At 49.9% G+C, this 27,954-nt stretch overlaps 1 protein-coding gene across 1 annotated transcript; it reads right to left on the minus strand.

Moving 5' to 3' along the window:
- Nucleotides 1-1,452: 1,452 nt before the first annotated feature.
- Nucleotides 1,453-27,752, minus strand: LOC116831781 (uncharacterized). The gene is made up of 9 exons (XM_075070667.1): nt 27,623-27,752; nt 18,350-18,673; nt 15,218-15,484; nt 13,311-13,334; nt 11,799-11,938; nt 7,330-7,602; nt 6,195-6,287; nt 3,281-3,382; nt 1,453-2,292 (listed from the first exon to the last, which is right to left on the minus strand). The coding sequence occupies exons 1-9, from the start codon at nt 27,678-27,680 to the stop codon at nt 2,206-2,208; spliced, it is 1,368 nt and encodes a 455-aa protein (XP_074926768.1). The 5' UTR covers nt 27,681-27,752; the 3' UTR covers nt 1,453-2,205.
- Nucleotides 27,753-27,954: the final 202 nt, after the last annotated feature.

Genomic DNA, 27,954 nt, shown 5'->3' on the forward strand with positions numbered 1-27,954 from the left:
TGGCCATGGCACCGCCAGATCATCTGCCCTGACCTGTGGTGGTAAAAGTGGCTGGGCCATGGCCTGGGTGGTCCCCTCAGCCTATGAAATCCCAGATGCAAAGAAAGCCGTGGAAAAATCACAGTGTCAGTGACATTTTTACTTCCGTGACAAAGCGGCACCCCTAGCCATTGGCTATCAACAGACCAGTGGGCTGGCCTGCTTCCCAACGAGCTGCGACTGCACCAGAGTAAGGAGGCCTTGAGCTGACTTTTGGGAAGGGAGCAGGGTAAGTGGGGACTTCCAGTGTCTAGCAACAGCTAATAATCCTTGCAGCTGGAATCTCTCCATCACTGTCCTAACCACAACCTGCCCCTGCTCCCAGGCTCTGCTCGTTGGCCCGGCTTCAGAGAGACCTTTGCCATTTGCATTACCAGAGTAGCAGTATCTTGCATTGGGCCGCTCCAATAGTGGGGCAGATGTACTTGTAAATAAACAATTAGCTGATTGACCAAACTATCACGTGATGGAGAGTGTCCAACCACATGATGGTAGAAGAGTGGGAAGAACCTAGGATCATTGTTTGATGGGAAAATATACTAAGATTCCCAACAAATATAATTTTGCAACAGATTCTTCAACTGGCTCTGATCCTGGAGCAGCCAGACATCGCAATAGCCTCCAACAAGGCAATCGTGGTAGTTTTCTGCTGTCATGGGTGGATCTGGAGAGAGGCTCCCTGTCATAAGTAGATAGGTAAGGTAAGGGTTAATTTTCTTTTACTGTGAAGGGGAGTGCTTACTAGTATATGTAAAGGTGCATGTGTTGTATTATTCTCATTAGTTTAAAGTTCTAGGTAGAAATCACCTCCAGTGAAATTTTACACTGTCTGTGATTTGGGGGGCGTGTCATAAGTAGATAGGTAAGGTAAGGGTTAATTTTCTTTTACTGTAAAGGGTTTACAAAGGGAACCAAACACCTGACCAGAGGACCAATCAGGAAACCGGATTTTCAAAAGTAAGGGTGGGAACCTCTGGAGGTTTTTGGCTTTGTTCTGGGTCTTTTTGTTTTCCTCGGCTGTGAGTAAACAAGCTTTTCTTCTAACTCCATCTTCTTTCAAATATTCTACTATCAAGTGTGAGTACAAAGGAACCAAAGTAATCGGCTGTGATGTGCTTTGATTTGTATTTACATGGGTGTTGATTTGCTGGACTGGTTTAATTGGGCTATCTTTTAAATCAGACTGTTTATTCCTATTTTCTTATAAGCCATATTCCTGTATTGAGTTTCTTAATGCAGTATTATTGTTCTGTATTTTCTTTCTTTTTATATAAAGTTTCTTTTTAAAACTTGTGGGAGTTTCTTTTCCTAGTGAGGCAGAGGGGAGAGGAATTTCTGTGCCCGGAGCTCTGTTATATCTGTGACAGGCTAGGCGGGGGGAGGGAAAAGCCCAAGCTCTGTGTCTTACTTTCCTATTGTCCCAGGGCGGGAAAAGGCTACGGGACAAAGGGAGGGGGAATCTCTTTTGTAAGCTGACTAGGTGAATGCAAAGCCTCGGGGAAGCTAGATTGCCTCTCTGGTTGTATTCAAGGAGTTAAGTATAGCATCGCCCAGGCTCACCCAGGGAAAGGGGGGGGAGCGGGGGAGGAGATAGGGAGACCCAGGGGTCTGTGTCTTGGGGGGGGTCCCCCAGGGAAAGGTTGGGGTGACTCGGGGTAACCAGGAACCCTAAAATAAAATCCTGGTTGGTGGCAGCGATATCAAATCCAAGCTGGGTATAAGCTTGGGGGAGGTTCACAGTAAACACTCAAATGTTGAACTCTAAGTCCAGATTTGAGACAGACGTTTACCACACTCCCGTCTTCTTAAACATTATAGCCGAAGTCAGTGGAGTGAGACGGGTTGGATTCCCATGGCACAAGGGCCAGGGGCTGAATCTGAGACCATAGTGCATATCTGGGGAAAACACCTCTTTGTTGAGCAGTTGCACAAATCAGCTCCCTGTCTTGGAAGAGTTTGTGCTGACAGTCTGCCCACCAAGGACCAGGGCCTGTCCACATTACAATTTGCAGTAGCAGATGGGAGCCCAGTCGGGGACTAGGACCCTATTGTGCAAGGCGCTGTACAAATTATATGCATTGATCCTCTGCTGTTTGGGTGTGTGATGCAGGGGTACTGAATTATTCCTTGTTTCTCGCTGCATGTTTGTGTTGCCTTGACAAGCTATTAGATGATCTTGTCATATTCTGTCGTCCTTTGAGGTTTTGGAGTGGCCGCAGAATCATCAGCATCTGTGGACTTGGTGGTCTTTGTCTGCAAGAACAGAAACAGCAAAGAGCAGAATTGTTAGCAACAGGAAAGCCAAAAACACTGAAGAGCAGTGTCAGCTGCCCTGCACCCAGCGCCAGAAACATGTCCAGGGGCAGGTCTGTTCTCTTGGGGGATAGAAGGACTCATGGGAATGTCTAGAGTGCTGGGCTCAGGTTAAGTTACAGCGGGTGACATTTTTCAACTGAACCTTAATTTCAGCAAACCATGCAGATTTGGCAACATCAAACTGTTTCAGGAATTCGTCTGCGTTTGGCTGAATTGTTTGTCTCGGAACTTTTTTTTTAAATCAATGTTTTGACATTTTTTTTTAATGAAATGTTTTGCTTGTTTGTTTGTTTGTTTTCACAATAAACTGTTTTGAAATTTCCTTTATTTATTTTTTTGAAATTCACAAATGTTTTAAAATGCTTCGAATGGAACTGAACCATTTTGTCCAATCCCAAAGTTTTTATTTTTATTTTCAACTTTTCAATTTGCTGCAAATCTTCTTCCCCTTCCCTCCCTGAAAAAGTTTAGGTTGAAGTATTTCCCCTAGCTCTCCTCTTGGGTGACGGGGCTCCTCTATCTCCTACAGGGGGGAATTTCCATTATGCCCCAAGCCCAGCTCTGCCACAATCAGGCTGTTTTTCCTGCTCTGTAGCATACTTACTCTCCAGTCACCCCCAACGGCTGACTACTCAACAGTCCCTCTTCCCCTTAGGGGCCAATTTTTGCTCCCAGTTACTCAGTGGAGAAACGCACTGAAGCCAACGGAAGTTGCAACCAATTTAGGCCCCGACTCTGCATGCTACAGCTCATGACTAGAGCCCATTTGGTGTCAGTGTTGCTCTACATGGACGCTGGGGTCTGCCCACATGATGTCATTGCAGGATCAGGGCCCAGCTGGATACAAAATGTGGCCTCTCAGGCAGCCATGGCCCTACACGCCCTGAATTCCACCCTCTGATAACAAAATGCAAACCGCTCGTGCCTGGGTTGGCTCGTTGACTGTGGCATAAATGGTTTTCTTGCCGTTCTTCATGGACTCCAGGCCGTCCTTGCCCAGCTTCTCATCATCCGTTTGCAGAGGCGACTGCAATGAAAGAGAAGAGCTGTCACTCTTCGTGGCAGAAGCCAAAAGCTCTGAGTGCTGGGAGATCCAGGGTGGAGTCCTGGTCCTGCTAGTGTCAATGGGGCCGGGAGTTTGCTCTGAGCCAGGGGTCCCCAGTGCATGAAAGCTTCCCTCTGGTTCGGCACTGGATGGGGACTTTGGGGGTACGCCTACACGGCTCGCAGCAGCAAGTCTCCGAGCCCAGGTCCACAGACTCAGTGCTCGCAGAGCTCAGGCTCCCAGGCTAAAAATAGCTACAAATACGTTGTGACTTGGGCTTGAAGCCCCTCTCCTCCCAGCTCCTGCCTGAGCCATAACATCTACACAACTGTCTTTAGCACCACACCCCATCTCTGAACTGCCGACCTGCTGCTTGCGGTGAAAGTAGGTGGCCAGCACCTGATTCTCCACTGCTCTGGCGCAGTCATTTACCCCAGCGTAGAACACTCCCATCCTGAGCTGCTGGCACCCTACAGGGCTGTCAATCAGCACAGAAGGGTCGGGACCATGGAGAATAGGGTCCTGGGGGTACAGGGTGTCCTTCCAATGCCTGTAGAAGCCCTCGCCTAGGGCCACGCCGGGGGTGGACTGGGAAAGAGTGCAACTGGTGGCTGGGGAACTGGTGAGCTCCCACTATCCTGGGCCCCTGGGGCTGCTCTAAGTTGTGCTGTGAGGGCTGGTTCTCTTCCCAGACCAGATCTCAGAGCATAAAGGGGAGATAAAGTCTCTTTTGCCCTGTCTCTCTCTGCACTGCCCCCTGCCACGCTCTGTCTCCTGCAGGGCTCAGCACAGAACTCAATTCACTGTGTTTAAGCATCGATAATCATCCCTGCATCCACGTCTCATTGGTGTCCCGGTCATTGTCCATAATTTCCCTGAAATCAGAGTCAGGGCCGGCTCTAGGTTTTTTGCGACCCCAAGCAAAAAATAATTTGGCTGACCCCCGCATCTCCCCCTGCTGCCCCAGCCCTGGGCTTTCCCCCGCCCCCACACCCCCTGCTGCCTCAGCGCTGGGCTCCCTTTTCCCCCTGCCGCACTGCCCTCCCCCACCCCCCTGCCGCCCCAGCGCTGGGGCTTTCCCCTTCCCCCCCCCCCACCAGTGCCCCCACACACCTCCTGCTGCCCCAGCCCTGGGCTCTCCCCCCCATGCACCCTCCTTCCGCCGCAGCTCTGGGTCACTGGTAACTCGCTCCCAGGGCGGGTCATTCAGCAGGAATTTTGATGTGCACGAAGAACAAGACAGATGGGTCCCAATATGGTTACAGAGCTGCAGTAAAGTGGAACAATTTTCAGCTTCCCTGTGATTGGGATATCTGGATGCTTATTATAAGACGTCCTCCATAAATGAGGAAAGAGTTGAGTGCCTTATTATTTTTTAGTTCCGCTCTTTTCCTTTCTATAGGATTTGCCATGAATACACTCTTCCCTTTTAAACAAACAACAAAAGGCAATGGCAGTGAATAGCAATTCCAAGTCCTAAAACCACTGCGGAGCATTTCTTGCCTCAATTTTATCTTACTTTTTCTACAAGTAAGTTACAGTGGATCAGTATATTTTGATTTGGGAGAATGAAGTAACAGCTGCCCAAACTGAGCTTGCGCACTCCTGAATTTTGAGGTGTCAAATCTGTAGAGGCAGGTGCTGGTGGGGGTGGGGGAGGCCTCAGGGCTCCATGGGGGAGCACAGCAGCATGTAGGTCCTGAGTGCTGGTAAGGGGGCTGGGAGGTTGGAGAAGGGGGTAGGGCGTTCCAGGGGGCAGTCAAGGGACAGGGAGCAGGGAGGGTGGGGCAGAGGTTTGGAGGGGGTGCATCAGGGGCAGGAGAAGGGGGGGTTAGATGGTCAGGGGTTTGGGGGGGCAAGTCAGGGACCAGCAGCGTTGATAGGCATGGGTAGCCCCAGGGGTTTTGTCAGGGGACAGGTAGGGGGTGGGGTCCTAGGGGGAGTTGGGGGGTCTCAGGAGGGCAGTTGTGACAAGGAGAAGGGAGGCTTAGATGGGGGTGGGCTCCAAGTGCAGGGGTCCTGGGGAGGGGCATCAGGGGACAGGACCAGCAGCGCTTAGATAGGGGGTAGCGGTCCCAAGGGGAGTTAGGGGCAGGGTCCGGAGGGCAATCAGGGGACAAGGAGCAGCAGCGCTTGGATAGTGGGTGGCGGTCCTGGGGGGGCAGTTAGGGGCAGGGTGCCTGGAGTGGGTGATCAGGGAGCGGGGGGGGGGTGGATGGGTTGGGGTTTCTGTGGGGGGCAGTCGGAGGGAGTGGATGGCAGCAGGGTGGGGATACCCTCCCTCCCCGTGGAGTGTCCTGTTTTTTGAATGTTAAAATATGGTATCCCCACTGTTCACAATGCCACCCCGTTGGAGCAGTGAGCTCTCCATTCACAGCAAGCTGCAGCACAAGGTCTCAGCCACCTCACTCCCTCCCCCTCCCTCGCCTGTTGATAGCTGCCAAGGGAATGCTGGGAAATGTAGTTCTTTCCCTGCTCCAGGGCTGGCTCTATAGGCAGGGAGCTAACCAAGGAACTACAACTCCCAGAGCCCCCTGTTGGTTGTCAGTTCCCATGCTGGATCCCTGCCGCCCCTGCAAATGGACTGCCCCAAGCAGGTGCTTGCTTTGCTGGTGCCTAGAGTGCTCCTGATCAGAGTGCACCCAGCCAGGGGCTCGTTACACTAGGGGTGGGAGGTTGTTATTAGAGCCCGTAGCAAGCTAGGGGTCAGCGGTCACAGTGTTTAACTCTGCCAGCCAGGAGAAGGAACCCATGGCAAAGAAATAGACAGGAAAGCACAGTGCAGAGCTCCTACCTGGTTTGGGTTCTGGACTGTGGCATAGATCGTTTTTGTCTCATCCTCCTTGGTCTTCAGCCCCCCTTTCGGAGTCCCTGTTCTACTGCAAGGCTAAGCAGACAGATCCCCCCCCACAGAATCCATTACTGAGCTGGACACAGATTTGCAGCAGCTGAGCAAAGTGGCTTTAAAGAATGTTTGGCAGAGTCAGGTCAGAGTGCAGTCGTCACCAGGGCAAACAAGGCCAAAGCTGTGTCCGAATTAGAGCTCAGTGAAAATGTTTTGGCAAATAACGAATTTGCCCAAAATGCATTTTCTGGTGCATTACAACTCTTTGCAAATCGGGAGTCAATTCAGCAAATGGTTTTGGCCAATAAGAGGAGTGGAGGTCGGGGGACTTCAAAGTGAAAATGTTTTGTTTTAACTCTTCCATTCTGAAAAACTTCCTTTCTACCATTTTGAAACAGAAGAGTTTGATTATTTTGTTTGTTTTGAAACCACAATTCATTTAAAAAATTTAGTTATTTTTTTAAAAGGGGGTGAGGGCAAAAAACACTTGAAATGACCCAAAATGAACTGGAGGGGGTTGAAAAAATTTCATTTCGGGTCAAGTTAAACATTTGTCTTCGGCAAAAGAACTCTGCAAAAAGTTAGTTTCAGTTCGAACAAAATTTTTCCGGTTCAGCCCCTGAATTGAACAATGATTTGCTCAGCTCTAGTCTTAATTCTTAGCTGAAAGGCTCCCAGCCCGCAAGGGCTTCTGGACTGGACACCGACATGGGATTCCTCCCCATCCCGGGTGGAGGCCCGGTTCTGTTGGGTCAGGGCCCTTTGCAGCTCCAAAGGATCGGAATGGCTGCTCGTTCTCTCTAAGAGCAGCTGCCGCTTTCAGGGTCGACTGAGCATTATTGCATGTTCCAAAGGGACTGCAAAAATTTTCTGGCTGCTTCCAACCCCTCTTCCTCTTTGCCCATTACAAGGTGACCCCAGTGTTTCTGCTACTCCACTTGTCCCTTTATGGGGGCCCCAGAGTCCCATGCATGTGGTAAATCTAAAGCACTGGTACCATCAACCCATCCTGGCTATTCTTCTGGCTAAGCCAACTCTCTGCCTTGAATTAGTTTCACCACAAGGGAGCTTTAGGTGAACTCACCAGTGGCAAATTACCGACTTGGGCGTAAACCGTGTTTTTTTCTGCATCAGCCTCTGCAATGAAAAGAACGTGAGAAGTAAGTGAATGGAACAAACCCCACTGCCAATGGAGACTGGGAACCGGGAGACACTGGACTCGTGACATAGGGCTGGGCACTCCCCCTTGTGTGCCCTCATCCGTTCTGTATGGTAACTTCACACAGATGGAGAGGACATGCAGTCTCCTCTCGCGTGAGTGCTTAAGGGAAATCTGTGTTGTTTCTGATCCATGTTCCTGGGCTCACTGAACTGGAGTCATTAAAGATCCCTGGGCACTTTGTGAATGACAAGGGGTGTTCACCTAGAACGAGGCCAAACTCTAACACTGGGACCTGTAACAATGTTGCTATGCAGTATTAAACAGCTGCCATGTTCCCCCTCAGAGGTGGCTGCATTACAATGATGGATGACAAAAATCTCCGTAAACTTTATCAATCGTTTTGTAAGGCATTTTGGGATACCTAGGGATGAAAAGTACTAAGTAACTGTTCAAAGAATAAATAACAGGTGACTAGTTGTCTGTGGAGCTTTTACTTTTAGTAAAATAAAAGAGTTTTAAAATTATTAATCTAGTAGCCCTAAATAATGGGGGGGGGGGGTTAAAGAGGGGGAAATACTTATTTCTTCAATTCTTCCCTCTTTTTTTGTTGAAATTAAAAATTCTTTAGAAGCTCAACACTTTTTTAGAAACTTGAACATTTTCAACCAGTTCTACACTTGCTTTGAAACAGGGAAAAATGTAAAAAACCCAAAACATTTGGTGGGGGCGGGGAGAGGAAGGGGAGAGTGAAATTCAAAATTTGTGAATTTTTTACAATCAAGATTCGAGACATTGCTCCCAGCGCTCTGATACAACAACTAAAACTTAAAACCACACAGCCTTAAAACCAAACCAAACTACCAGAGCCCCGTAGAGGGCTTGGATATCCATCTGAAGACATCTCCAACGACAAAGAGCAAACCAGGTACTTCTCCATATATGTAGCCTTTATTTCAGATTGAGGAAAAACAACAAAGAGACAACAAATATGAAGTCTCCATAGGAGAAAGAGGAATAGAACACAACTCCAAAACGAGTTATCAAAAGTCCAGGGAATGGGAAGCAATTGTTCAGTGGTGACAATCCCAGCATCTTTTCTCCTTCTGTTTGGTTTCTTACAAGTTCATTTATACTTTGCTGCTTGAGAGGTTAGTCTTTCCGATTCAGGGAAGCACTTAAACACATGGCTAGCTTTAAGAGTAATTAATATCTATCTCTTGTCTAGAGGTTTTCATTGGTCAATCTCAAAGTGCTTTACAAAGGAGGTCATTATCTCCATTTTATGTAAGGGGAAACTGAGGCACTGAGCAGAGAAACTGACTCCTCCACGGTCACCCGGCAGGCTAGTGGAAGAGCCGGTACTAGAACTCTCATCTCCTGAGTCCTAATCTGGGCACTGTCCACTAGGTAACACTGCCTGTCAAAGTCAGCTTTAAGTCCCACAAACTGCACAGGGGCTTACGCAAGTGCTTCAGTGTTCTCCTGAATACAGATACTCTCTTCGAGTGGCACAGTTGCTTATGAAGCAGCGCCATTCCTCCTTATGTTCCATCTCCTCCAGCGTCTGCATCAGTCTTTAAACTTGTCAATTTCATTCTTCTATTTTCTTAGTTCTTGTGGGACCTTTTGCTGTTGCTTTCAGCTGCATTTCCACTAAAATACTGTCCAAAGTTACAAGTCCTAGGCATCCAAATCTTCCTCCTTTTCATTAAGCCAGAATCTTTCCATATTCCTGTAAGTGTCCATTCCACCTTTCTCTTGTTCTTCCCTTTAACCCGGAAATCTCTCCCACTCTCCTTCACTTTCTCTGAGCTACTTGTCATTTTACCGTCCCATCCTCACAGCCACATCTTTGTCCTTCCGGGAAGCGGAGAGTAAAAGGTATTTTCATGCCCAGATGACTTTTATTCCAGATTTAAAGAAAACAACAGACAAAGGAAGAACAAATGTAAAGTTGCCAGGAGAGGGAGTGAGAGCCCAGTGTGTGTGATTGGCCCTGCGACATTTTGCATCTGAGAAGCAACACAAAGTGGCACCTGCCTCACTGCTACCTACACCACAACCCTTCCCGTGGCTGTCCTGTGCAACCAAACGTGCCCAATTGGCAGCACCAGGCTTTGGCCTCTGCCTAATCCCTGCACTAAGATCTCTGGCTTTTGGCCACCTACTGTATTTTCTAGGTAGATGGCTGCATAAATGTCCCTCCTCCTCCCCTACCAGATACTCAGCTCGCAACCTTGCCCTCATCTCCTCCAATGGGAGAGACTGATGGAGCTGGGGGGTAGCAGTGTGAGGAGCAGCTGGCAAGGAGTTAAGGTCTTGAGCGGGGGGCGGACCCGCACAAGAGGGTATCCAGGCTAAGGGAGCTGGATTGGAGTGTAGCTGAGTGGGGTCAGGCTGAGGTGCAGGGATTGGATGGGGAACCAGCCAGAGGGGGCAAAGTCTTATGGAAATAATTCATATTCTAGTAACCCCCTGAGCTGTGTGAAGATGGTACAATTTACACAGCAAATGGCCAAGGGAAAGGAGTGAACCACTTTGTGTTCGTGTCAGTTAACTTCCCCTCTACATTCAGCCCCAGCCGCTTGCTCCTACATGTGTTGTGGTAGCTCCTGTGATGCACCGAGCAGCTACCGAGAAGCAGGAGGAATTAACCCTTTGGCTGTCTGGGGGTGTTCCCCGGCTGGAGTTATTTACAAATTTAATTCTGCAGTTGGCCAGTGACTGTGCTGTACTTACAGCAGGGGAACATGGGGAGCGGAAAGGTTGCAGAAAACCACCTGACCTCTCTCCTTGCTCCAGTAAACAGCCACTGTAGTGGCTCTAGGTAGCACGGAATAGGAGCTGGGGAGCCAGAGAGGACCACAGAGTCCGTCTTTGTCCAGCAGCCTTAAGAAATAATCCAGTTTGTATTCCTCAGAGCCCAGCCCTCCCTCTTCTCTACAGCAAAAGTCATCACAGGCTGCTCCAGCCTAAGTCCAGCAGGAGAGTTATTCTCACAAAGGGCATGAGGGGATAATCTGCCACCCCTTCTCTCATAGAATCATAGAATATCCGGGTTGGAAGGGACCTCAGGAGGTGTCTAGTCCAACCACCTGCTCAAAGCAGGACCAACACCAACTAAATCATCCCAGGGCTTTGTCATGCTGAGCCTTAAAAACTTCTAAGGAAGGAGGTTCCACCACCTCCCCAGGGAACCCATTCCAGTGCTTCACCAGCCTCCTAGTAAAATAGTGTATCCTAATATCCAACCTAAACCTCCCCCACTGCAACTTGAGACCATTGCTCTTTGTTCTGTCATCTGGTACCACTGAGAACACCCGAGCTCCATCCTCTTTGGAATCCCCTTTCAGGTAGTTGAAAGCACCTATCAAATCCCCCTTCATTCTTCTCTTCTGCAGACTAAGCAATCCCAGTTCCCTCAGCCTCTCCTCAGAAGTCATGTGCTCCAGCCCCCTAATCACTTTTGTTGCCCTCCGCTGGACTCTTTCCAATTTTTCCACATCCTTCTTGTGGTGTGAGGCCCAAAACTGGACACAGTACTCCAGATGAGGCCTCACCAATGTCAAATAGAGGGGAATGATCACATCCTTTGATCTGCTGGCAATGCCCCTACTTATACAGTCCAAAATGGCATTAGCCTTCTTGGCAACAAGGGCTTACTGTTGGCTAATATCCAGCTTCTCATCCATTGTAACCTCTAGGTCCTTTTCTGCAGAACTGCTGCCTTGCCATTCGGTCCCTGGTCTGTAGCAGAGCATGGGATTCTTCCACTTACGTGCAGGACTCTGCACTTGTTGTTGAACTTCATCAGATTTCTTATTTGTCTAGGTCCCTCTGTATCCTATCCCTACCCTCCAGTGTATCTACCACTCCTCCCAGTTTAGTGTCGTCTACAAACTTGCTGAGGGTGCAGTCTACACCATCCTCCAGACCATTAATGAAGATATTGAACAAAACCGGCCCCAGGACCGACCCTTGGGGCACTCTGCTTGATATCAGCTGCCAACTAGACATGGAGCCATTGATCACTACCCGTTGAGCCTAATGATCTAGCCAGCTTTCTATCCACCTTATAGTCCATTCATCCACCCCATACTTCTTTAACTTGTTGGCAGTGGCCAATGGAGTTACACTGGGGGCGGGGGGGATCCTTTGCAATCTGTACCAGGCCCCTCCCCTGGCTTCGTTAGCAGGATTGCATCTGCCTCAATCCAAAGGCCTCCTAGCGCAGTGTGCTCCAATCGGGGCTGGGGCTTTGCAGTCACAGTCCAGCCTTTGTACTGTGTCAGCTCTGAGGGGCAGGGGCCTTTGCCTTGCAAAGCATCATGGTCCTGCCTCAGTGCAGGGGGCAGGACGGGGTGACCTCCTGAGGCTCGTTCCAGCCCGACATTGCAGTGAAGAAGCTTACCTTTTTTGTGTTTTTGCCGGTGCACATAGCACAGAGCAATGACGACAACGATGATGATGCCAATAACAATTGGAACTGCAATTCCAGCCGTACTGGCAGATTGGAACTGAGATGAGTTTACTTAAAAGAGAAGATAAATAGTTCAGTGACAGTGAAGAAAACGGCCATGAAATGTAACAGAAAAGCGCATTCCTCTACCCTACATCAGGATACCCGCGTGGGCTGCAGGTCAGCAGTTTTCAAACCATCTCCCAAGAACCACCAACAGTTTGCAGGCTCCTCTCCTGCTGCTACAGCCAGCCAAGCAGCAGGGGATGTTTGGGAGGCCATGTCCTGCCTCAGCATTGAGTTCTGGTAAATAACCCTTGTGCAGAGACCACTGTTTGTCCTGCTGACCAATACAGTCGCCTTGTTCGCTTGTCCTCCCTGCTCTGTCTGTATCCAGCTGTCTCCTGTCTTCTCTCTTTGGGGCAGGGACCCTCTTTTTTTGTTCTGTGTTTGCACAGCACACTGAGGTTCCCGCTCATGACTACGGCTCCCAGTTGCTACACTAATACATTATTATGACAGTGCAGCCGCTCCATGGTTTTATAGTGAAGGGGAAATGACAGATGTATCTTGCAAGGACACAACACATTTAATTTAAAAACAAACTTGGGGAGCTTTGGGCCTCAGTCACATTCACACCACGGCCCCTCCCACCACTTTGGCATTGTAAAGCAGCCTTAGAGTGAGTGTAAATATAATTTCCACCCCTGTTTGAGATCTCTGCATGCTGCCATTGCCATGTAAAGGCGCCAGAGGAAGAGCTTTCGAGGGGGAAATACAAAGCACCTGATTCACATTGACACCGAGTTCAGTGGACAGACAAAGCCAGAAGTCCATGGAGCGATGCTGATTTCTATTTGCTCAGGATCTGTCCCATTTTGTTTATATTCCTCCAGATGCTTTCAGTGCTCCAGCCCCATAGGAGTCCCCAGCAATAGCCTGAGTTATTTCCCTGAATCCATGCCAAGGCCTCCCGGTGTGTCTCCACAGTGATGTTTTCCAATGGAGCAAAAGGGTTTCTTCCATTTAAACCCAGGTTTGCTCCTGAATTACCAGTTATTGGGCCAGGGTCCCCAGCTAATGGAAAGCGGCATCGCTGTATTGATTTCAGTGGAGCTCCACTGATTTACACCTGCTAAAATCTCCAATATTGCCAACCTCAAATGTCCAAAAATCATGAGATTCAAAGTAATAATACATTTTATTTTTCTTCTGTTTATTGAGCAATTAGGGGTCTATAGCCCCAGGGGCTAGAAACCTAATTCTCCCCCCTCCCCAGATAAAAGTTGTGATTCTCATGTAATTCCATGATTCCTGGAGCTGGGACTTGAAGAAAAATACCAAATATCACACTAAAATGGTGAGAGTTGGCAGCAGTGGATCTAGCCCCCGAGACAGTAATTAGCTGCAGTCAAAAGCAGACAAGACAGTAGGAGTGGCTCACCAGTGGTGGTGGCTGTTGTGGGTGCTGACGTCATGTGGTAAAGTGGCGTTGTTGCAATGTGCGTGATGGAATGCAGCATAGGGAAGAGAATGGGGACAACAGAATAAGTGTATCTGGAAAGACTCCATGTTCCCGACGCAGACCCAATGCCAAGGAAAAGCATGTGTATGTGCATGAGTAATATCCCTTGTGCACCCAACCACCCCTCATCCCCTCTCCACTCACAGCCCCCCATCGTGAGATACCAGGAAGTGGGAGGGAACTGATAGGGCAATTCTCTTTCCCCTGGATTTTCACTAGAGGAGAAGCCAGTGTTAGAGTCTGTCTCTTCCCTGGGGGCAAGGGCAGCTGGAGTTTATTCTTCCTTTTTCCATCCACCCTGGTAGAAAAGAGACAGATCTTCCTGCATGTGAAAGGAAGCAAGGAGGGGAACTCCCAGCCCCCTGGACTGTTCTGCTTCTCCCATCAGGTGTTTGGGCTGCTCCAGCTACTAGGGGGATGACGTGGGGGGCCTCAGAACTTTCCCAGCCAGACACTAGCTTCTCCTACTCCCCCCACTCCCAGTTCCCTTCTTGATGAGTTCTCTCCCACTCCCTGGAGAAGAAGCAGGAGGACAGAGATCCCTGCTCCTTCTGGAAATGCCTAAACATTAAAGGGAAGAAAAAATTTCCATCCCATGTGACTTTCCAAAATGTTGACATTTGTTTTCATCCCAATTTATGACAATAAGTCCAAATACCGAAGCTTTTCACTGAACAAAAAAATTCAGTTCAGAATTGTCAAAATGAAATAGTGTGGCATTTTTAATCGCAATGAGAGATTTAGACATTTCCGGAATCACAACATTTTCTTATGGGTCCGTTTGATAGTAAACAGCCTCTAGCTATGTTGCCACGCTGCTTCCTGGGAGTTGTAGTTCTGATGCTTCCCACCCTCAGCTTTTGGTGATGGGAAAGGTTCCCCACTTGGACTACATCTCCCAAGATGCACCACAGCCAAGCTGGATCAATCAGAGGGGATGCCACAGTGCATCATGGGAGATGCAGTCCAGACATCTGCGTCTGACGTCATCTGCGTCTGACGAAGTGGGTATTCACCCACGAAAGCTCACGCTCCAAAACGTCTGTTAGTCTATAAGGTGCCACAGGATTCTCTGCTGCTTTTACGCAGTCCAGACAATGAGTGCGGCGCATAGGAGAGAATGAAGCTCACAAACTAAAACTCCTTTGAGGTACCACAGCTCCTAAGGCAGATGTAGTTTAACAGTGAAGTGACCAGAAACAAAATATTTCATTTAGATTTTCCTAACAGAAAAATCAATCTTTTTGGCAAAATCAAAATTTTCCTGTGCAAAATTTCAGTTTTAGGAGCAACGCATTTTCAGTCAAAACGATTTTAATAAACGATTCATGAGCAGCTTTACTAAATATCACCAAAAAATGCCAATCTGTTGATATTTATTACCCAGCTAGGACCTAGAACTGCCAAAAATGTTGTGCCATGACTTGAATCTCAACATTTCTAGCCTTGAACCACAAAGGTTTGGATAACCTTCAATAAGCATCTTAACTTCTGAACCTGCGCTCATCCCATATTGGGCTTCAATTCTGCAAGGTTCAGCCATCACTAACTGAAAAGACTGCTGGGTTTTGCTCTTTTAACCCCTGTTAAAGAAGCTCTTATACAGTTGTGCCTGTTAGGGTAAAATTCAGTTCTCAGCGAAATGTTTTCTTTGCTCACCTGTAACACAAGCAGTGCTATAAAACTAACAGTGTTACAAGCCTGATCCTACTAGTGACCTGGGAGATAAGCCCCTGGCAGATTGGCAGGAGAGGTCCGTTAGCTCCTATAGATGTGCAGGGTTTGTTTCTGTTTTAAACAGGAGTCTTTCCTGCAGAGGGACTTACCTGCACAAAGGCCCTTTGCAGAGGCGGTTGTGGTGCTGTTACTGGCGGGATTCTGGGCTGTGCAGGTAACATTCAGGTGAGCATCATGGGGGCTCAGAGAGATGTGCAGAATGGACCCATTGGGTACAACAGCGCCCCCTGCTGTGTGAGTCCAGCTGTAGGTCACATTGTCCCCTCCATCCCTGACAGTGCAGCTCAGGTTGTAGTTACAGGTTTCATTCACACAGGTCCCTGAGTCACAGAGGACAGCTGGCTCCGGTACTTGCTCTGCCGGGAGGTGGAGAGAAGAAACCCAAATGTGAGAACACTAATCTGACGAAAAATCACTGCAGCTTCTTACAAGCATCTGCCCAAAATTACCAAGAGAGCAGAAGCATCATTATAGAATGAAAGGAAAAAGACCTACTAGGTCACATCCTGGGCCAGATTTAAATGCCTCAAGAGATGGAATCGCTCAGTACAGATGCGTGCAGAATGTGATATTTGTATTCAGGAGTCTTTACGACTGAGAAATATCCACATTCTGAACATCTTCTACGGAGGGTTAATATTTCTCTGCACTTCGCATCCTTTATTATTAGCCAAAGGCATCGCATTAGGGGATCCATTTCACAGATAATATAACTGAGACACACAGCCTTTCAGAATGAATGGGCCAAATGATGTGCTCGGTTATGCTGATTGTATCCTGCTATAATCACTTGACAGTTCTTTTCTCCAGAGACAGGGATAAAACCTGGAATCTTATTCCTTAAGTGCAGAAACACAAATAATTTTGTAACTTATTAGCAAAATGTGTTTTATTAAATTTCCCTACCCCCAAGGAACTGGTCCACATAAAGGATAACAACATACTTCTCCTTGTTACTCCTATAACTCGAGGGGCAGCCGTCTGGGCTATGGATCTCTGGAAGTCCTGGGTTCAAACCCTGCTGAAAATCCATTCAGGGAAACAGTAATATCTGATGTATTTAAAGACTGATGCCTTTCACTGGCACTCAATCCAGAGACTTTTAATATTTATTATTATAATGTACATGCAAATTGTTTGCAAATGTGCAAATTAGCTCATTGAATAATTTGCATTAAATGTCACACATGGTGGTGCACAAAACTTGGTTTCTATGTACAGCCCGAGCTGGGGGAAAGCAGAGAAGAATGCACCAGACAAGCTCTGGTGTCTCCAGGTATTTACTATGCTCTGAAGGACAGGTTTAGGACATTTTGTTTCAAATTGTAGTGTTTGTTTTGGCTTTCAAAAAAAATGGAGATTTTAATTTCCTGTGAAAATATTTTCATTTCGTTTTGATTCTTTTGGTTGAAAAACTGAAAATTTTGTCAAAATCAAACTTTGCATTTTTTAGAACCTTATTTTTCTACCAAAAGAATTTTCTGTTGTAAAATTTGGACCAGCTGTTCTTATTTTATTAAGCTAGACATTATTATTGCAGTTGAAAAAGTCGGGGGGCTGTGAGAAAACCCATCCCAGTTCAGTTTGCAACAGAATTTCAAACTCTGCAAGCTTCATTAGGCTTTAAACAAAACTTTACACAGAGGGCTGGGAACTTATTTATACTAAGGTCCCTTTACATCGCTCTGGCAGTGTAAAAAGACCTGAAAGTGAGTCCAACTGTAACTGAAGCCCAGTGTAAGGTCAGAGCAGAGTAAAGCAGCCTTAGTATTACCATTGTCTAAAATATAAGCCAGTTGTGGGGCCACACTTGCGGTTTGTTATTAAGAATGTTTGAGACCAACTAACCAAGCTTAGCCAAATGTTATTAATGCAAGACATAGCAGTGGGAAAGAGTTAATACTTTACCAATCCTTCTGAGAAGCAATTCCTGCAGTGTTCAGTTCACCTTACGCAGAAGGTGTGCTCTGAATATATGCAGTTAAACCACACTAGAGCTATATTTATAATATGGCTGTTTCCAAGTTAGAGAGCAAGCTGAACCCAGGGCCACATGGGGGGCAAGTGGGGCAATTTGCCCTGGGCCCCCGGGGCCCCCACGAGAGTTTTTAGGGGGCCCTGGAGCGGGGTCCTTCACTAGCTCCTGGGGCCCTGGAAAACTCTTGTGGGGCCTGGGCCCCTGGAGCTTCTTCCGCGGCAGGGGGTCCTTCCGCCCTGGTAGAAGGAGCCCCGCTGCCAAATTACCACTAAAGCGGGACCCGCTGCCGAAGTGCCGGGTCTTTGGCGGTAATTTGGCGATGGGGGGCCCCTGCTGCGGGTCTTCGGAGCACTTTGGTGGTGGGTCCTGGATCGGAAAGACCCCCTGCCGCCTAATTACCACCGAAGCGGGAGCCCCCCACCTCTGAAGCCCCAGGCCCCCCGAATCCTCTGGGCGGCCCTGGCTGAACCTTCCCCGACACTTAACCCACCAATCAGCTTTTTGTCTAGTTTTCTTGTAACCACCTATATCTTCCTTATTTTCTGTTTTGGATATCACATTCCAAGTACCGGTTAGGCCATGGAGGTACATCCCAACCTGCATGAGGACACACCATTCATGCAACTTGCCTTTGACAAGTTTTGTACCTGCCAGTGCCAAAGCTGACCTCGGCTTTGCAAAGCCTTATGGGTATTACCTTAGCATGAGCAGAAGTGAACAGCATTGTGGGAAAGGCATAATGTAATTTGGTTAATATGGCAGCCCATATGTTGTGTATAATTCTATATTAATCTGGGGTGTGCTGCGCCTGACATATATGTAAGTGACAATTCAGGCCAGAGACTGGAGGTTCGTCTGTAAGTGCTCCAGTCTTGTCTTAGTGCAGGCCCCTTGGTGCTGTCTGTCTGTCCATTTCTAGGGCCTGATTTTCCTCTCTTGTGGCTCAGCAGTTACAGAGATGTAACTCGATTGACTTTGGTGGAGGTATTCGTGATTTGCACTGGTGTTAATAGGAGAATCACAAGCCTAGTGTGCACATCACCACGGGACTTGGTTCTTATTACACAAATGCCCTTTATGTCGCTCTGGCAGCGCAAAGGGGCGTGGGTGTCACCGAGAATCCTGCCTGCAGTTTGTTATATCCAAGTTTAATATTCTATGTAAAATGCTCAATGTGTAATTTGCACATTGCTGAATGTTACAATTACCAGAAAGTAACATAAAAAATCTGCTCCACACTTACTGTACACGCGCAGCAGGAAGGGTCTGTGGATGGTGCCTGTAGCTGTGGTGATTTGAGCTCTGTAGGTGCCCATGTCCCCCATCCTCAGGCTGGTGATCTGAAGTGAGTTGCTCTCGGCAGGGAATCTGAGGCGTCCCTCGTAGGATGGGTCGGACACAATGACATTGGGGGGGTTTCCTGCTCCTACAGTTACTATACTCCTCGTTGTGTTTACCGTCCAGACAACACTTTTAACTTGCTCTGCTGGGAAATCCAGGAGGAAAGTGATGGAGCCCCCCAGAATCCGGCTCAGCTCCATCGCGCCTGCCTCTGCTCTGCCGGCCCCTGCATGTTTAAAGGCAACGAAAGGGGCTTTAGGCAGGGCCGCCTTGAACACTTTTCCCTCCCCCCCCCCAAAAAAGAGAGAGAGCGCGGCCCCGCCCTAACACCACCCCCCCACGGAACCCCACCCTGAGCGTCCCGCCCTCGCGTGTGGTAACACCGCCCCCACCGAACCCCCCACCGAGCACCGTCCCGCCATAAACACTGCCCCCCCCACGGAACCCCGAGCGCGCCCCGCGGGTAACACCGCCCCCACCGAACCCCCCCACGAGCACCACCCCGCCCTAACACCGCCCCCCCACCAAACCCCACACTGGCACCGCCCCGCCCTAACACCACCCCATCCGAACCCCCAAGCGCTGCCCGCCCTAACACCGCCCCCCCCACCGAAACCCCCACCGAGCACCGCCCCACCCTAACACCGCCCCCCACCAAACCACCCCGAGCGACCCCCGCCCTAACACCGCCCCCCACAAACCCCCACCGAGCACTGCCCCGCCCTAACACCCCCCCCACCGACCCCCCCACCGAGCACTGCCCCGCCGTAACCCGACCCCCCACCGAACCCCCCCACCGAGCACCACCCGCCCTAACACCGCCCCCACCAAACAACCCCACACTGAGCACCGCCCGCCCTAACACACCCCCACCGAACCCCCAAGCGCGCGCGCCCTAACACCGCCCCCCCACCGAACCCCCCACCGAGCACCGCCCCACGCCTAACACCGCGCCCCCCACTGAACCCCCCCACCGAGCACCGCCCCGCCCTACACACGCCCCCCCACCAACCACCCCGAGCGGCACCCGCCTAACACCGCCCCCCACCGAACCCCCACCGAGCACCTGCCGCCCTAACACCGCCCCCCACCGAACCCCCCACCGAGCACTGCCCCGCCGTAAACCGCTCCCCACGAACCCCCCACGAGCACTGCCCGCCCTAACACCGCCCCCCACCGAACCCCCCAACGAGCACTGCCCGCCGTAACACCGCCCCCCCACCGAATCCCCACGAGCACTGCCCCGCCTAACACACGCCCCCACCAAACTCCCCCACCGAGCACCGCCCCGCCCCTAACACCGCCCCCCACCGAACCCCCCCGAGCGCCGCCCGCCCTAACACCGCCCCCCCACGAACCCCCCACGAGCACGCCCCGCCCCTAACACCGCCCCCCACCGAACCCCCCCGAGCGCGCCCCACCCTAACACCGCCCCCCACCGAACCCCCCCACCGAGCACCGCCCCGCCCTAACACCGCCCCCGAACCCCCCAGCGCGCCCCGCCCTAACCGCCGCCCACCAACCCCCGAGTTGCCGCCCTGCCGTAACACCGCCTCCCACCGGACCCCCCGAGCGCCGCCCTGCCGTAACACCGCCTCCCCACCGACCCCCGCCGGCGCCGCTGCCGTAACACCGCCTCCCCACCGACCCCACGAGCGCTGAGCCGCCATAACACCGCCTCCCACCGACCCCCGGCGAGCGCGCCTGCCGTAACACCACCCCCCATGGAACCCCGCAGCGCTGAGCCGCCATAACACGCCCCCCACCCGAACCCCCCGAGCGCCCGCCCCGCCGTAACACTGCCCCCCACCAACCCCCCCAGCGCCGCTGCGCGTGGTAACACCACCCCCCACCGACCCCCCGCGTAGTGCCGCCCCCCACCTAACACCGCCCCCCCACCGAACCCCCGAGCACGCCCCACCATAACACCGCCCCCACCGACCCCTCCGAGCGCCGCCCCGCCATACCGCCCCCCACCGACCCCCCGCGAGGCCGCCACCCACTACACCGCCCCCCACCAAAACCCCGCCGAGCGCCCCCGCCCCGTAACACTGCCCCCACCGAGCCCCCCCGAGCGCCGCCCCGCCGTACACCGCGCCCCCACAAACCCCGCCGCGCCCCGCTGTAACACCCTCCACCGACCCCCTGAGTGCCACACCGCCCTAACACCGCCCCCACCGACCCCCCCGGGCACCGCACCGCCCTATCACCGCCCCCACCGAACCCTCCGACGCTGCCCGCCGTAACACCACCCTCCCACCAACCCCCCGAGCGCCGCCCCGCCTAACACCGCCCCCCACCAACCCCGCCGGCGCCGCCCGCCCACACCCGCCCCCCACCAAACCCCCCGAGCACCCACCCGCCACCCTACACCGCCCCCCACCCGAATTCCCCGAGCGCCGCCCCATCTAACACTGCCCCCCTCACGGAACACACCCTAGCGCCGCGCCACTGTAACACCACCTCCCACCAACCCTCCCGAGCGCGCGCGCCGCCGTAACACCACCCCCACGGAACCCTCCGAGCGCCACCCCGCCCTAACACTGCCCCCCACCAAACCCTGGCCCCGAGCGCCATCCACCCTAACACGCCCCCCCACCGAACCCCCCGAGCGCCGCCCGCCCTATACACTGCTCCCCCACCGAACCCTGGCCCCCCAAGAGCCGCGCTGCCTAAGCCCCCCCTCCCACCAGCACTGAGCTATCCCTCCCCCCCAGTGCATTGGTATGTGTCTGGTTTCAGCGTTCAGTTAAAGATGCAGGTGGCTAATGGCAGCTCAGCCTTGCTGTGAAGTGCCCTTGCGGAGCATCTATCCCAGCTGGAGCCTGAAGAATGTACAGATGGAGACCCCAGTTCGTCCCCATATGGTACCCGGGGTTGTCATGTGCACCTCTACAGAAAGTCAGCAGAGCTCCACTGATCCTGGCCCCGGGCTGTGCTACACCCACTTTGCACTTACTTTTCACACATGTAAATGACGGCACATCATGCTAAGCGGTGGAAAAATCAAGCTGAGAGATAGGAAATGAGGGTGTGAAGAACAGAGTTTGTTATAAGCACTGTGAGCTCAATAGGTTCCATTTAGACTTCATGGTCAGGCAGGGTTTATACCTTTCTCCAGAACGTCAGATTCTAAAAGAAGGTCCCTTAGCTCTTAGAAATGGGAGTGTACAGAATATAGATGATATTACTTCTGATTGCACCATTTCTGATCTTCCTTTGTCTCTGTTGGGGATGGGGAGCTTCTATTTCTGGTGAAAATGCTTCACAGTTTCTGAGAATTCAAGATGTTAAGCGTCAGTGAGAGGGAACTGGACCTGAAAATAGAGAACTTGACTCAGTGGACACTCCATGGGTGTAGCTCTGTTGGAGCAATGCCAATTTGTGCCAGTTGATTAGTTGACAGAGTGTTCCTTCTAGCACAGAGGCTTTGTGGAAACTACAAAGCGCGGTATGTTACCTATAATTTAAAACAGCTTCTCAACCAGATGACTGGTAGACAGCTAATGTGACACCAATTTTTAAAAAAGGCTCCAGAGGTGATCCTGGCGATTACAGGCCAGTAAGCCTAACTTCAGTACCAGGCAAACTGGTTGAAACTATAGTAAAGAACTGAATTATCTGACACAGAGGTGAACATGATATGTTGGGGAAGCATCAACACGGCTTTTGTAAAGGGAAATCATGCCTCACCAATCTATTAGAATTCTTTGAGGGGGTCAACAAACATATGGGGAAGACTGACCCGGCTTTCAGAAAGCCTTTGACGAGGTCCCTCACCAAAGGCCCTTAAGCAAACTAAATGGTCATGGGATAAGAGGGAAGGTTCTCTCATGGATCAGTAACTGGTTAAAAGATAGGAAACAAACGGTAGGAATCAATAGTCAGTTTTCAGAATGGAGAGAGGTAAATAGTGATGTCCTTCAAGGATCTCTACTGGTCCTATTCAACATATTCATAAATGATCTGGAAAAGAGGTGTGGCAAAGTGAGATGGTAAAATTTGCGAATGATACAAAATTATTCAAGATAGTTAAATCCACAGCAGACTGTGAAGAGCTACAAAAGGACCTCAGTAAACTGGGTGACGGGACAACAAAGTGGCAGATGAATTCAGTGTTGATAAGTGCAAAGTATTGCACATAGGAAAACAGAATCCCAACTGTCCATACAAAATGATGCAGTCTAAATTAGCTATCATCACTCAAGAAAGCTACCAGAATGTTGGGAATCGTTAGGAAAGTGATAGACAATAAGACAGAAAATATCATATTGCCACTATATAAATTCATGGTACGCCCACACCTTGAATACCGCGTTCAGTTCTGGTCACCCCATCACAAAAAAAAAATCAAAATTGGAAAAGGTACAGAGAATGGCAACAAAAATGATTAAGGGTATGGAATAGCTTTTATATGAGGAGAGATTAAAAAGACTGTGACTTTCCAGCTTGAAAAAAGATGACTAAGGAGGGATGTGATAGAGGTCTATAAAATCATGACTGATGTGGAGAAAGTGAATGGAGAAGTGTTATTTACTCCTTCATATAAACCAAGAATTAGGGGTCACCAAATGAAATTAACAGGCAGCAGGTTTAAAATAAACAAAAGGAAGTATTTCTTCACACAACGCACAGTCAACCTGTGGAACTCCTTGCCAGAGGATGTTGTGAAGGCCAAAACTATAATAGGATTCAAAAAAGAAGTAGATAAGGTCATAGAGCATAGATCCATCAATGGCTGTTAGCCAGGATGGTCATACACACAACCCCATGCTCTGGGTGTTCCTAGTCTCTGACTGCCAGAGGCTGGGAGTGGACAACAGGGGATGGATCACTTGATGATCACCTGTTCTGGTCACTCCCTCTGAAGCACCTGCATTGGCCACTGCCAGAAGACAGGATAGTGGGGTAGACGGACCATTGCTCTGATCCAGTATGGCCCTTCTTAAGTTCTTATGTTCATCCCTTAATCACTGTACAAAGCAAAACACAAAAATTTGCTTTATCAGTTGTAGTCCAAAGATAGAGCAGTAGGACTACAGAGAGAAAGGGATTAGAGAGGGTGGTATATATTGTGATAGATAGATGAGGACTTATTGAGATAGATGGATAGACAGATCGATATAGATGGGGATAGATGAATGGATGGCTAGGCAGGGATGGGGATAGATGGATTGACAGGTAGATATGGGGATAGATGGATGATAGGAATAGGTGACTGAATCGATGGATGAATATGGATGGATGGGGCTGGATGGACGGATGGATATATGTGGAGACAGAAGAGGAGCTAGACCAACAGCATCACTGTGGTGCATGCATCTGCCTGTGCATAGCAGTTTAATTTGGTGTTATGTTCTTTTTGAGTTTGCTATGAGGATAAATTTTTGCAGTGTGGCTCCTGGGTAGGCCACAACAGCTCCCGGCGAGGAGTGTCTGCAAAGCAAGCGAGGGCTTTCTCTGGCAGATGTGTCCGGGGCAGTTCGCTTCTCTAGCTGTGCGAAGGGTAGTGGTGGGGCTTTTGGAAAGGACAAAGAGATTGGCTGGCTCAACTACAGAGAAGTCGACTATTCTAGAGGTACGGGACTTAGGAGGAGGATGAACAAAGCGCTGTGCACTTGCCATCCTGCTGGGAAGACAGGAAATGGTTGAAAGGCGCAGACAGGGCTATGACACAAAGTCACAGCCACCAAGCACTGACCGCTGTAAAGTTCTCTAGACGCCAGTCCACTCACGGGAGTTTTGCACAATTTTCGGTAACAGGAGGTTGAGTAAATGCTTCTCTTTATTGTTTCTCTCCCTCCCTCTTAAATAGATCTTGTGGTGATATTATGATGAGACTGGGGCCCCATTGTGCCAGGCGCTGCACAGACATGGAGTAAGGGCATGTCTACACTACAAGCGCTTCAGCTGCACCGCTGCAGGGCTGCACCTTCGCCTCTGTAGTGCCACCGTGTAGACCCTCACTATGACAATGGTAGGGGGGTTGCTGTCACTGAGTAAATCCACCCGCCCAAGAGGTAGTAGCTAGGTTGGCAGAAGAATTCTTCCAGTGACCTAGCAGCATCTACAGTGGGGGTCAGGTTGACCAACCTAAGCACTCGGGGTGTGAAATTGCTCATAGCCTGGAACAACATAGCTAGTTCAACCTAAGTTTTAGCGTAGACCAGGCGACAGAAACAGTCCCTGCCCCGAAGACCTTACAATCCAAATAGACAAGACAGACAAAGGGCAGGAGGAGGAAAGGGCTGTTGTCTCCATTATGCAGAGGTGAAGCATGGAGCAGACTTCTGAGCATATCCTGCGGTTCCTGCTTTGCTGAGCTGTTCTGAAAATATGATCTCTTCTGTGTGTCTCACAGGCTGAGCTCTTTTGAAAATGGGCATAAATTGCCCAGCCCAACTTGCCCAAGTGTGTGGCACAGGTGGGAATTGAGCCCAGATGTCCCGTAACATAAGCACAAGACCATCCCTGTCCAAATGCAACAATGGGACCCACTGCTGCAACATGCCGAACCCCCTCAGTTTTTAGTGAGGTTAATGGCTGCTTAGAGCTATTCGCACCTGAGACCAGTTCTTTGGATTTCACTGGCCGTTCCAACGGCTGTACTTTCTAGGGGAAGAGGGAGAACAGGTGTGTGTGTGCGTGTTGGGCGGGGGAGATAAACTGCCTCACAATATTCAATGTCATACAGAATAGGCTGGAAAGGTTGAAGTTGCAAGCGGAGAAGTGTCACAGATAGGCAAGTGACCACAGTTTAAGCAGCATCATTCAGCAAAGCTGTCCTAGGGTCCATCTACAGTGCATGTAACCCAGGCGTGTGAGACTCAGTGTTCCCAAGCCATGTAACCTGAGTTTATAGTTGCTGGATCCGGGTTTCATGGCCATGCTAATGTGTCCAGACTGTGCTACGCAGACCTTCTGACTCGGGCCTGTGGCTTAAGCTGCGTCCACACTGCAAATGACAGGGCTTGAACCCCAGTCACAGCGGAGTCAGGCTGTGATCTTCCTCCCCGCAGCAAGGTCCTAGGACCCAGGTCCGAATGCTCGCTGACACCAAGACTGGCTGATTTGTATGTGATCAGAAGGGGGCCTGGGCTTAAACTTGGTCAGAGCTTGGGTTTGGGTGTAGTAGACATCTCCATCAGCCTGATCCAGTTCCATTGGTCAGCGAACGATGGTGTAGTTGCTCTCTGTCAGCTCAACTGCACCTGGTCTGTCTTTTGCTGAGAAAAGAGGAGAGTAAAGGTCTCCTCGCTCGTGCACACTTGTTGACCAAGAAGCAGTTAGATGAGCTTCTGCTGGCACATACCAGTGTGGGAATCAATGCTGCAAAAGCTTTTGGTAGTTGCCACCTGCCTCGGTGACCAGATAGCAAGTGTGAAATTTGAGGCGGAGGGGTGGGGGGGGGCATAGGAGCCCATATTAAAAAAAGCCCCAAATATCAGGACTGTCCCTATAAAATCTGGACATCTGGTCACCCTACACCTGCCAGTGTGGTGGAGCATGAAAGACAAGCCGTAAATAGATGGTTATATTTCAGGATATAAAAGCACCTGCAGTCCACATAATGGTGAACGTAAAGTTTTGTACAACAGCCTTGCAACCCAAACTGATCCTAAAGAAATAGCAAAGTCCTAAACTCTGCCTATGCTCAGAAAGGTGGGGATTTGAACATGGGCACACCTTTATCTGAAGCACTGCACTGCGCTGCTAGTGTGTTATAACTGCCAAATGTAAGTGTTCAAAAATCCCGAGTCAAGCCCCCCAAAATGAAGAGATTGATTTAGCAATCGCTTCACATTTCCAAGTTTTCTCTGCAACCAGAAGAGCTAGAAACATTTTTTTTTTAAATAAAAACAAGTTGAGATTTTCCCGCAGTCTCTTGATTTTAGTAGCTGGGACTTTAAGAAAAACAAAACAAAACTCTAAATATTGTGAGACATAAATCCATGAGAGCTGGCGACACGGTAAATTTCTAGGCAGCACATGCTACATTATAACTATACAGAAAACAACAGAATCATTCAACCAGTACACCTCATCAATAATTAATATGATCAATAATCAATTATTTATCTAGCACTCAAAATGCGCTAGGCCCTGGACAAAGATGGTCCCTGCTCTGAAGGGTTTACCATTTAATTTTCTAATTTAATAATTAAAAACATTGCTCCCCATCCTGCATCAGGATACATCAATGTAGCCCCTTGTACATGAATATAGACACACTGAAAACTACTGGGTACAGGGTCCCAGTTAATAAATGGGTGTCTACATTTGCTTGATGACATTCTATTTTCTCTCTCTGGATGGTTTACACTGGTACATGAAAAAGTTCACTATAATTAAGTATCATGAGCAGCATGATGCAGGAAGCGGTGAAACACAAGAGATATGAGCCACATGCTAAAGAAATATCGTTACTCTGAAGTGCTCAGGAAAATGAGGCAATTACTGGATTCCTGGGGCCCAAGTCACAGCCGCTGCTACTGACAACATGAATTTTTGTTGCTGCCGTTACGAAATTTTGTAAGACTTTTAACATTTTGCAATGAGGCACAAGACATTTTGTAAAGCCCCTTTCGCTCCCGTGGTAGAGTCCAGTTCCTACTTGTGCAAGTGCCTGGCCTCAGTGATACTTCGAACAGTTATGGAGAGGGCAGGATCACTCGCCCCATTTTACAGATGGGGAGAACGCAGACACAGAGCAGTGCAGTCACTTGCTGTCAGAGCGGCACAGCCATGATTAGGCCCTAATTCTCATGAATGTCCCTGCTGTCTGCTAGATCACAGAGCCTGGAGGACCCGCTAGACTCTCCATCAGGCTGCTCCTACCTGAAGGCAACCCTGACTGGTGCTCAGGGACCAATGTGGAATTGTGGCTCCGGTGTGTTATAGCTTGTAGCACAAACCCTGCTGCCACTTCAATGGCTGGCAGCCTCCACAGAGAAGTGGGGGACTGACTGAGTCCCAAAAACTGAACTGCCCTCTTCTGCCTAGAGGTAGCTCCCTTCAGGCCTGGAGATGAGGCAGCACTGCCCTGTACTGTAGCCCTTATGTCAATGGAGGCTACAATACAGGGCACCATATATATGACAGAGTCAGGCCGGCACTGTCCCTTCAAACACCCAGCAAAGGCAATGGACAAACTCCCTTCACAGCCTGCACTTACCGGCTTTGTAGAAAAGGAGGAGCATGAGCCACACACGCCAAGATGTCCCCATCTCCATGCCAGAGCTGGTACGGTTTCCTGTGGCTTGAACAGTCCAAGGCTTCTGATACAAGACGCACACCTCCTTCCGCTTTACGTGAAATGACAGCTAAGTGAGACTGAATTTCCAGGGTAAGGAAGTCACTACTACTTCCGCGTTTTCAAACTTTTTAGCCTCTGAGTGTGACGCCCCCTTCTAAATTAAAAAGGGGGGGGGATTTAATTTAATGGGGGCTCAGTGCTGTCACCCCCCCGAGCTGATAGCTTGCGACCCCCGTGTAACCACCTTGCAA

This window comes from Chelonoidis abingdonii, chromosome 11, assembly GCF_003597395.2.
Source record: "Chelonoidis abingdonii isolate Lonesome George chromosome 11, CheloAbing_2.0, whole genome shotgun sequence".
Taxonomy (NCBI): Eukaryota; Metazoa; Chordata; order Testudines; family Testudinidae; genus Chelonoidis; species Chelonoidis abingdonii.